A 10,796-nucleotide genomic window follows, 5' to 3' on the forward strand; every position below is an offset into this window, starting at 1 on the left:
CCACCCCCCACCCCCCGTTTTAAAAACATAATGGGTGGGATGGGAGAGAAAAAGGAATGCAGGGCAGCTGGTGTCTGCTGATGGAGCAATGTAGCGCCTAGAGTGCCTAGAGCTCCAAGCTGTCTTCCTCTGCCATCACTGATAGACTGCCGCTCTCTACTGAAATCCCCCTTTGTTCCTTGGTTTGCTCAGCTCCCGGGAGATAGAGAACTTAGCTTCTCTGAGAGCACAGTTGCAGGTGACAGCCTTAGTTTGTTAGTTGAATGTGGTGGTTTTTCAAACAAGGAAACTGAACCCTGGGGACATTCTCAGACTAGGTGGCAATATGGTCTTATGAAGGCTATACTGAGGCCCCAGGAGTACTCTCTCTGATCTAAAACTTGTGATCTGGAACTTAGTTGCATTCAGGAAGCCAATGCTACAGTGGAAGAGCCTCTGACTTTGCAGAGCTGACTGTAGAAGACAGGTTTGTTTGTTTGTTTGTTTTTGTCTTTTTGAGACAGGGTCTCCCTGTAGCCCCAGCTGTCCTGGAACTCACTATGTAGACCAGGCTGGCCTTGAACTCACTGAGATCCGCCTGCCTCTGCCTCCCCAGTGGTGAGACTACAGGCGTGCGCCACCACGCCCAGCTGAGAAGACAGTTTATAAAGCTGGTAGGGCCCATCTGGTGTGGGAAGGAGGGACCCGGGTCACATATGTGGCTCTAGTAGAGTTGGGGGTGACTTCAGAGTTGGGTGGAGATTCCCCCCATAAACCTGTGAATGGATTTTCCAGAGTCTGGCCAACCAGTAGGAAAACCATGCAGGTGGATGAAGCTGCGGCTGTGGGTGTGTGCATTGGGGATGCGATCCTTTGCAGTGCTGTCTGCCCCAGTCTTTTAATTCAGCAGCTGAAAAAGCAAAAGGGATAATAAGATGCTGCAAGTGGTTACAGCACTGCAGTGTTGTGCCCTGTCTCCTTGATTGAACTCAGTCTTTCTGGCATTTATGTGAACAGAACTGTCCCTGAGTTGCAATCCTCCTTAGCATGGGAAGCTGGGGTATGAGGCAGGTTCTTTACCTTGCCTTCCCCATTCTGGGCCCATAGGCCCTCAGCTGGGTCCACTGCTATGCTCAGAGGCTGCTGGGCCTGAGACATGCCCAGGAGTTGGGCTTGAACTGCCTTAGTCCTTCTGCCACCCATTCAGTCTGCTGGCAGGTGGGAGACACTGGAAAACCAGTCCACTAGCCAATCATCCAGGCTCCCAATTCAGACCAGGGTTGGGATGAAAGGGGCACTTCAGTGCCCACTGAAACTCTTTCATTCCATTGAAGAAGCAGTTACTGAGGGTGGGATAGGAATGGCAGTGACTTGGGATTGGTCCTCTGAGACCCAGACACTGACCCAGGCCATGTGTGGACATGTGTCCTGCAGGTTGCACTTCCCCCAGCTGGCCCTGCGGCGGAGGCTGGGCCAGCTGAGCTGCATGTCCAGACCTGCTCTGAAACTGCGCTCCTGGCCCCTGACCATCCTCTACTACCTCCTGCCCTTCGGCGCCCTCAGGCCACTCAGCCGGGTGGGATGGAGGCCTGTGAGCAGGGTAAGTGCACAGGCCTTGTGGCCACAGCCCTCCCCAGACAGGCCTGAAGTTGAGGTGCAGGAAGAGAGAGATGGGATGAATGTGTTGTCAGGAGTAGAGGCAGTGGTTGTGCCCTTAGGGTGTGAAAGGTTGGTTGATGAACATGTGACCAGTTCGCTGCTTCGCTGATGTCATTGGGAGCTCTGGTTTTGGAAGGAACTTACATTGATCAGTCAGAAAATGGTGTTACTCTGGCTTCTTCAGGCAGAAGAAAGTGTAGAGATGATGTTAAGAAAAATCAAAGTAAATTCCTAGATACCAGAGGGTAGTTGAAACCTGGAGCTGAGCTGGGCCATTTAGATTCGGGGACATGCTTCAGGAGTTCAGGACCGCACAGTGGGTGCCCTGGGTAGAACCTGGCCAGCATGTAGCTAGAGCTAGAGGGCTATCTTGCTCTTAGCTTCCTAACAGCCTGATTCTAAGAAGGAAGTCCTGTTCCTGGGCACTTGATAGTCTGGGTGGACATCACAAAAGCAAGGTGGGGCTGGTAAGGTGGGTCAGTGGGCAAAAGGAACTTGCCACTAAGCCTGACAACCTGAGTTCAATCCCTGGGACCTACCTGGTAGAAAAAGAGAATTCCCAAAAGTTGTCCTCTGACTTATACATGCTTGCACATGCATGTACATACATATACCCCCCACAGACACACAAATGTAATTATTTTTAATCTTTTTGAGACAGAATCTCCCTGTAGCCCCAGCTGACCTGGAACTCCACTGTGTAGACCAGACTGGCCTTGAATTCACAGAGATCCATTTGCCTTTGCCTCCCAAGCACTGGGATTAAAGGTGTGTGCCACCACACCCAGCTAAATTTTTTTTTTTTTGGTCTTTTTGAGACAGGGTCTCCCTGTAGCCCCAGCTAACCTGGAACTCACTATGTAGACCAGGCTGGCCTTGAACTCACTGAGATCCACCTGCCTCTCCCTCCGAGTGCTGTGATTAAAGGCATGTGCCACCACGTCCAGCTATTTTTACTTTTTTTAAAGAACCCAAGAAACAAAAGCCCAAGGGCCTGGGACCACACGGCAGTCTTACTCCTTCCAAGTGACTAGGTATCAGCTAGGAGCCACTAAGTTAGTATGTTGCAGAACTGCTGAAATTTGGTAAAATGAGTTTACTCTAAGGGAGTTGGTGCTCCATTGTGTTCAAACACACAGCAGCGTCAGAGGCAGTTCCTACCAGGGCAGCGGCACCAGAAGTTCAAGAGTTTTGAGGACCCTCTGACCCCTGATAGTAGAACAGGGGTAACGGGCTTCAGTGGGCATTCGCCGTCTGCCTCTAGGGATAGTCCCCATGAGCCTGCGCAAGCAATAGAAGGCCTCTGAACACAAGGCTTGTGTGGGGTCCAGTGGCTAGGGGATGAAGCAGGTCTGTATGTGGAAACTTTTACTTTCTGTTAAGAGGATGCTTTGGGCTATGAGGCCTGCCCCTTGCTCCTGGGAACTTCCTGCTGCTTGTTTGAGTGGTCTGAAATGTGGACAGTGACCTTGCGTGACGGCAGCATGCTCATTGCCTCCTGCTAGTCTCATGCTTGTACCAGGTCCATTTCTGTGCCCCACCTATCATTTTCAAGAACTTAGACTGTTTGGTCTAGTCTACCCCTCTGAGACTAAGGCAGCTGCTCTTTGATAGTAGCATAAATGACCTGAGCGATAAGCATATCCAATCCTTGTTTGAGTATTTGGTGAGCACAATCTGGTTCCTTCTGAGAAACAGCCACCTCACAGACCAGCCTGAGAACTTAGGCCTCCCTGGTTTCTCTTTTTTTTTTTTTTTGAGGGGGCGTTCTTTTTGAGACAGGGTCTCCCTGTAGCCCCAGCTGACCTGGAACTCACTATGTAGACCAGGCTGGCCTTAAACTCACAGAGATCTGCCTGCCTCTGGGATTAAAGGCATGCGCCACCTCACCCGGCTCTTCTGGTTCTCTTTAGTTCCTGTGTATATGGGAGTGATAGAGGTGACAGCACTCAGTTTGTGACTAACTCACCCTTCTGTACTGTGGCTCACAGGTGGCACTGTACAAGTCAGTGCCAACGCGCTTGCTGTCACGGGCCTGGGGTCGCCTCAACCAGGTGGAGCTTCCTCACTGGCTACGGAGGCCTGTCTACAGCCTGTACATCTGGACCTTTGGAGTCAACATGAAGGAGGCTGCTGTGGAGGATCTGCACCACTACCGAAACCTCAGCGAGTTCTTTCGGCGTAAGCTGAAGCCTCAGGCGCGACCTGTCTGTGGCCTACACAGTGTGGTAAGGCCTGACCCTTATCTCCATTCTTCCTTAGGAAATGGGATCCTTGCCTGTATTTTGGAATCCAGGCAGGCTTAGAAGTTCCCCATTGGCTGTGGCCTGTCTGAGATGCTCCCCTAGGCCAGGCCGTATCTGGACTGGGGTTCCCTGGGTGCTTGGTAGGTGGTGGAGTAAGGCAAGTCACTGAGGGTTAAGGGTCCTCTCCTCCCTGGCTGCACGTCTCTATCTCCTCCAGATCAGCCCATCAGATGGGAAGATCCTCAACTTTGGTCAGGTGAAGAACTGTGAGGTGGAGCAGGTAAAGGGGGTAACCTACTCCCTGGAGTCATTCCTGGGTCCTCGAACCAGCACAGAAGACTTGTCCTTCCCCCCAGGTGAGTCATTGCTTAGTTGGAGCTGGAACTGGAGTAGGCTTCAGAGGCTAAGGAAAGATGTGAGGCAGAAGGAATGTAAGAGGCCAGGGAAGAGGCTGGTACATTGGGCCAGGAGTCCTCAGTAAGCCTTGGACTACTCTAGGAGTCTTGTCCAGCTAGATGGCCATGTGCCAGGTGTTCACTGTGAGCTGAATGGCACCTGGAGCTTATCTAACCACCAGCCTTCTTTTCACAGCCTCCTCTCGTGACTCCTTCAGGAACCAGCTGGTCACCCGGGAAGGGAACGAGCTCTACCACTGTGTCATCTACCTGGCCCCTGGAGACTACCACTGCTTCCACTCCCCTACCGATTGGACTGTCTCCCACCGGCGCCACTTTCCTGGTAGGCCTGGGGCTGAGTATGGATTGGGAGCTACCTCCATGGGCTTCAGTAAAGCCCTTAGCTTCTTGGCATGGGACAGCTGGGCTCTAAGCTAGTATTGTCAGGGCCAGGTGATGATGTCAGCAAGGGAGCCTGGGAGCCCAGTCGGCATTTGGAATGACACTTGGCTCACAAGTTCCTTTGAGTCTCCGGCCATTCTGGATTGAACACACCAACTCTGGGCAGGAAGTACCATGTTCTCATCTCCATAGGTTCCTTGATGTCAGTGAACCCCGGCATGGCCCGTTGGATCAAAGAGCTCTTCTGTCACAACGAGCGGGTGGTCCTGACAGGGGACTGGAAACATGGCTTCTTCTCACTGACGGCGGTGGGAGCCACCAACGTGGGCTCTATCCGTATCTACTTTGACCAGGTAAGCATCCTCTCCAGACACACAGGCTAGACCTCTTGGGTTCAGCTTTCCCATTAGCTGTGCTGCCAGATCATTTTGACCTTATAAATTCTGAGGAGGGGGTACCCCAATTCTAGCCAGGCCTGGCTCTGCTGAGCAGCTGCTTTGCAAGCACCTCTGCCAGCCCAACCTCACTCTCCTTTTGGCCTGCTTTGCTGCCAGTCACTTGCTTAGAGATGGCTGGGAGACGTAATGGGAACCAGCCTCCCTCTTGACACTTGTGCCAAGAACCGTGGTCAGAGGTGTGGGAAGATGAATATACAGACTATAGGGTAGAGCTGGCCTAGATGAGCAGAGAATCTCTGGTACCTAACCTGCATTTTTTGATGTCACTCTGACTGCTGCTGGTGCTGCCTTGCACCTCAGAGGACAGTTGAGTCTGACTTCTCCCTATCCCTCCTGGTTTAGGTCACAGCAGATTTTGAGACTGTTGGTTGGTTATAGGTCCTATCCTTGAGATGCTTGTCCCCACTACTTTTTCTGAGCTGGACTGGGTAGTGTTGGGACAAGCACCAAAGCTTACTCTTTCCTTCTTACCCTCTAGGACCTACACACAAACAGCCCAAGGTACAGCAAGGGTTCCTACAATGACTTCAGCTTTGTAACACATGGCAACAAAGAGGGTGTCCCCATGCGCAAGGGCGAGCACCTGGGCGAGTTCAACTTGGGCTCCACCATTGTGCTCATCTTTGAGGCACCCAAGGACTTCAATTTCAGGCTGAAGGCAGGGCAGAAGATTCGCTTCGGGGAGGCACTTGGCTCCCTCTAGGCCTCTTCTTGGCTGTGGCTGCCAAGGGATCTTTCCACACAGGGGCATGAGGGTCTTTAGAGGAGCCCCAGGCTGTCTAGGTGAGGGGCACTGCGGAGCTGACCTAGTAGGACCTAAATGATTTGTTCCTGCCTGTCCAGAGATGCAGATGAGAGGTCCTAGATCTGTCTCAGGCAGCCAGTCTATAAGGACCTGGGCCTCCTTTACAGAAAGTACAGGTGGGATGACCTTAAAAATCAGATTTTTTTTTTTTTTGAACTTTGTATAAACTGGAGACCCTACATTTCCTGGCTGAACTGAACATTCAGTTCATCTTGGTATTGTGTGAAAACGGTTGCGTACCCTCTAGCTGCTCCTCCTGCCTCTCTGGGTGGTCTTCTGTTAGCCCCTCTTGCTATTCTGGCCTTAACCCTCTGCCTTCCCACACTGTGCACTGGGTTGAGGTGCTGGCACCCCATTGGCACAGACTGTGGATCCATACTTTCCTTAGAACAGGCTATATGACCTTCATAACTGCTTTCTGTTCTCAAATTTACCTCTCTGCTTGCTAGAAAAGTGAAATCTTTTATACATTGCTGAATGTATTGCCCAGGACTCTGCCATTGTGTTCTGACGACAGTGACTTAATGATGTAGACCCGAGGAACGACCAACCCGCCTAGTGGTTCCCCGAGTGACTGGGGAAGGTGGAGGCTGAGCCCTTCAAGAAATAGGGGAAGTTGCTGCCATTGGTCCAGGCGCTATGTTGGTGGCAGAGGGGCCCAGGTGTATGGTGGGCCAGAAAACCGTCTCAGGTGACTGATGGGTATGCACGCCACTGGGAGCCCATTGGTAGGGGCAGGGCCAGATTTCATGTTGATCTTGGGGATGCTGTGAATTTCTCCTGCAGGAGAAGTCATTGAACTTTTTCAACTGTATCAGTAGCACAGTATTTTGTATGAAAAGTGGGAGACTTCTGAATAGTAATTCATTTAATTGCAAGACATTTTGAAATAAATTTAAAAAAAAAACAGCTTTGCATTCTGTTGGTGGGGGAGGGGTTGTGGCTTCCAAAGGGTAGCACCTGTCACCCAGGGGCAAGCTCCCTAGCACAGAGCCTGTCGCAAGGCCTGAACACGAGCAATGGAGACACCAATGGGCTGGCGCTGGGCATGGAGCTCCTTGGCCAGCTGCTGGATCTGCAGTTCCACCTGGGGGCAGGGAAGGGACAAGGTGAGCTGAATGGAAGTACAGGGGTTGTCCCTGGGGCTGGCCCGGGTCTTACCTCCTCTAGTTCTTTCTGCACCTGATGTTCTACATCCAGGTCCTCATACCTGGGCTCCTCTTGGCTTAGCTCCAGCCACCTACGCAAGCTGTTGGCTTGTCGCTGGCATGACCTGAAGATGGGGACACCTGCTGTCTACCAAGCTGAGTTCTTGGCATAGCCACAAGGGAGCCCTCTCTGGCTTGGAGAGGCATACTGGCTAATTCTGAAGAGATGGGGTGAGAGTGAGTGTGGATGGGCTCCCTGCCCTACTGTGGGAAATGGCTTAGTAAATCAGTACCTGTTCCCAGCCTCTACCTTTCCCAGCAAACAGCAACTCAAGTGGGCCAAGGTAAAAACACTTTTCCATCCCTTTTTAGGGGACCAGTCTGCTTCACTCAAATCTCTGAAGCTGCTGCATGTTGATGGTCACTAGATCACTGGGTATAGCAGGGACTCAGGCCTGTGCTCTCTACCTTTCCAACACTACAGTCGTAGTTGTTTGGTGGATGGCAGAACCCAACTCTCATCTCAGAACATCCCCTTCCTGCTGTCATAGCTCCTGGCCATCCTTGCCCACAGTCCTCTGCACTAGCCCTCTGTGTTCTAGGTGACCTGAGGGACACATCTTTGACTTATGCTATGAACACTCAGCGGCCTTCCTCCCTGAAGGCCAGACTGGGTGTAGTCTTGCTTGGCTTTATTATCCCCCCAAATGAAGCCAACTTGGTACCTCCTCAGTAGGGTAGGGGGGTAAATGTGCCACTGGCTTGCACCCCCACTGAAGTAGACCACCCAGAGGGGTCCCAGCAGGTGCTGGGGACGTGGAACTGCCTGCCTTACCAAAGGTTCTGCCTGGTGGTCTGGTAGTGCTGTAGTTGCTGCTGGATCCCTTCCAGCTCAGCCTCAAGCTCTGTGTAGCCTGCAGCAACAGGAAGAGGGGCTTGATTGTGACCATCATCCCTTTTAGAACCACAGAGAACAGGTGGGGCCTTGGTGGAGGGGTGGCCCCAGCTCCCCGACCTCACCTGTAGCTTCAAAGCCATACTCAGGCCCAGCCTTGGTGCTTGTGAAATCCTTAGAGAGGAACACATGGGGGTCAGAGTCCCTGGTCAGGGATGGGTAGGCCTGGGGTTGAGACCCAAGGGTAGTGAGCTGTGCTGATACCTGCAAAAGAAGGGAAGACGGTTGAGCAGGGCAGCCAGTGGTAATCCTGGAAGGTGAGTCCTGTCCCTGTCTTGTTACCACTGTGCCTTGCAGGCTAGACGGTGACCAGTCCCAGGAGCTGGGCTTCCCAGGCCGCTTCCAGCGACATACAAAGGCTGGCCATGCCTGTTTTGGAATCTGACACCACTGGGGAATTCTCACAGGCACTGCCCCAAGTAGAGCAGCAGTTTGTACCCTTACCCAATCTTCCACTCAACAGTGCTGAGCTACGAAACTCAGATTTCAGTGAGGAAAATAATCAGAGGCAATTCTCCTTGTCCCACTACTCCTGCACCCGCCTCCCAAGCCCTGTCTTCTCCTGAGGAGAGTAAACATATCAGCATTTAACATTTTTGATGTTTACTTGGGGACAGGGCCTTGCTGTTTAGCCCTGGCTGGCCTCAAACTCATGGCAGTCCTCTTGCTGTAGCCACCCAAGGGCTGGGCAGTTTTGACTTTTCGAGATAGGGTCTTGCTATGTAGCCTAAGCTGGTTTTAACCTCAGGATCCTCCTGGATCTGGTGCTGGAACTACAGGTGCATGCCATTTCTGTCACCACCAGAAATGTCCATCCCTCGCTGGTCAGCAAAAGCTTCTTAGCAGCTGACTCCAGTGCTGCCTCATCACAGAGCACCCCCTCCTCTCACACCTGCCTGGGATCCTCTGTGCTAGCCTCTCTCTGCTAGCCCCCTGTGCTCTTTGAGGTGACCTGAGGGATACATCTTTGACCTGTGCTATGAACACTCAGCCTAGACCTAATCTCCTGAAGACCTGAATGTTGGTTGCTTTCTTCCAGATCTGACTGGGTTAAAAAGGATCAAGTGTGTCACCAGAAGCCAAGGCCCTACCCTAATTTTCTTTTAGTCAAAGAATTCCTAAGTTACTCAAGTTAGAAACCTAAGTCCCTCTGGATTCCTTATTTTCTTCCCTCTCTCCACATCCACTACAGTGAGTCCTGCCTTGCTCATCCCCGTAAGTAGCTACAGCCAGGGCATCCACACATTTGCCTGGATCACATGGCTCATGGCTGCCCAACCATTTGGTGCTGTGAGCCCATTTTCCAGGCCAGATGTGTTGATGTTCCCTCAACTTCCTCTTCCCACACTCCAAGCTTCCACAGCCCACCTGCCTCCTGGGATCTGAGGACCCTCTGACGTTCTACATGTAGTGTTCTGACTGTCCTGCCACAGTGGCCTGCCTTGTTGAATGACCAAGGGTATTCTGGAGATAAGCATAGCTGTGGCAACGGTGCAAGGGCTGGAGGAAGCACCAAAGGAGAGCTAGTGATGGGCCCAACGATGGAGGACTCACCCTGGCAGCTGCTCCTGCTCCATGGGGCATGAAGGAGGAAGGAGGCAGCAGCTCCAGACCCGGACTTGCTATAGAGGGCAGCTTCAGACCAGAAGCATTCAGCAGGGCCCCAGGTAGGAAGGGCCTTGTCAGAGAAAGGCCTCCTGGCTGGGCCATGCCTTGACCCCTTTCTGGAGGCTTCTCAGGCCTGAGCAGAAGGAAAGCAGGAACTGGTCAGACCATGGACCCTTTCTCTGGACTAAAGGGGTCACCCATTCCATCCAAACACAGGACCCAAATATAGGTCTCAGTGCCTTTGGGGACCCAGTCATTCAACCTACCCCTGTTCCCTGAGGGTGCCACACCCTAGGGACCTCTTGCTCCCCCAGGTCTCCAGCAGGAAGAGTGGACGCCGTGGCTGCTTCCTTACGGAGTGTGCAGCATCGCTGGGGAGAAAGTCTGGTTCCTTAGACTAAAAGGGACTGCAGGGGGACTGGACACCTTTATAAGGTCCAACCCTTATTTTACAGGGAGAGTGAAGGCCAAACAAGGTGAGGCTCTGGCCCAAAGAGCAAATAACAGGGCAAACCTGAGCCTAGACAACTTGCAGAAACCCCCACACAAAGTTATGCCTGATTCTGGGTACTGCAGCCACACTTTCTTTAATCTGTTCAGCAAGATGGCAGTGTGAGGCTCTCCACATCAGAAGGGAGCAACCTCTGAGACATTCAGGGTCCTGCCAAGATTAGGCAGAAGGGACAGAACAGATCCAGACAGGGGCCCAGGCCCAGCGCACCCACCCTTCGTGAAGTCTGAGACAGTGCTGATTCCTCTGGTTGTTGATAACTGCCTCAACAAGGGGCCTGGGTAATAGGGCCTGAAGAAACCAAGGAGGTGACAGAAGGACAGTGTGCTGGACAGCTTTAGTGTCAACTTGACACACCTGGGTTGAAGGAGCCTTAATTGGAGAACTGCCTCTATTGGACTGGCCTGTGGCCATGTCTGAGGGGCATCTTCTTGATGAGTGATGTGGGAGGGCCCAGCTCACTGTGGGTGGTGCCACCCCTGGGCAGGTGGGCCTGTGTTGCATAAGAAAGCAGGCTGAGCAGGGGCCAGGGGAGCAAGCCAGTGGGCAGCATTCCTCCATGGCCTGTGCTCCAGCTCCTGCCTCCAGGTTCCTGCCCTGAGTTCCTGCCTTGGGCTCCCTGATGAACTG

At 52.5% G+C, this 10,796-nt stretch overlaps 2 protein-coding genes across 11 annotated transcripts in view; one reads left to right on the forward strand and one right to left on the reverse strand.

The window, feature by feature from the left end:
- Positions 1-6,850, forward strand: part of Pisd (phosphatidylserine decarboxylase) — a 43,685-nt gene extending 36,835 nt beyond the window's left edge. For 5 of the 8 annotated variants that reach the window (XM_029567348.1, XM_017800103.2, XM_017800106.2 and 2 more), the window contains 6 exons: positions 1,414-1,579; positions 3,630-3,866; positions 4,102-4,240; positions 4,476-4,622; positions 4,874-5,034; positions 5,618-6,850. In XM_029567348.1, the coding sequence (XP_029423208.1) occupies positions 1,466-1,579; positions 3,630-3,866; positions 4,102-4,240; positions 4,476-4,622; positions 4,874-5,034; positions 5,618-5,842 (1,023 nt within the window). In that variant the 5' untranslated portion in view covers positions 1,414-1,465 and the 3' untranslated portion in view covers positions 5,843-6,850. Of the gene's footprint in view, positions 1-61; positions 467-1,413; positions 1,580-3,629; positions 3,867-4,101; positions 4,241-4,475; positions 4,623-4,873; positions 5,035-5,617 lie in introns of those variants that run through there. The other 3 variants (XM_017800104.2, XM_017800102.2, XM_029567349.1) reach the window with 2 other exon arrangements.
- Positions 6,851-6,887: 37 nt separating this feature from the next.
- The window catches only part of Sfi1 (SFI1 centrin binding protein), a 75,466-nt gene continuing 71,557 nt past the window's right edge, over positions 6,888-10,796 (reverse strand). For 2 of the 3 annotated variants that reach the window (XM_008841004.3, XM_017800101.2), the window contains 6 exons: positions 9,922-10,026; positions 9,602-9,788; positions 8,113-8,251; positions 7,928-8,006; positions 7,106-7,217; positions 6,888-7,031 (listed from right to left, as the gene is read on the reverse strand). In XM_008841004.3, the coding sequence (XP_008839226.1) occupies positions 6,927-7,031; positions 7,106-7,217; positions 7,928-8,006; positions 8,113-8,251; positions 9,602-9,788; positions 9,922-10,026 (727 nt within the window). In that variant the 3' untranslated portion in view covers positions 6,888-6,926. The remainder of the gene's footprint in view (positions 7,032-7,105; positions 7,218-7,927; positions 8,007-8,112; positions 8,252-9,601; positions 9,789-9,921; positions 10,027-10,796) is intronic. The other variant, XM_008841005.3, reaches the window with a different exon arrangement.

Source organism: Nannospalax galili, unplaced genomic scaffold (assembly GCF_000622305.1).
Source record: "Nannospalax galili isolate Female #2095 unplaced genomic scaffold, S.galili_v1.0 scaffold259, whole genome shotgun sequence".
In the NCBI taxonomy this organism is placed as follows: Eukaryota; Metazoa; Chordata; class Mammalia; order Rodentia; family Spalacidae; genus Nannospalax; species Nannospalax galili.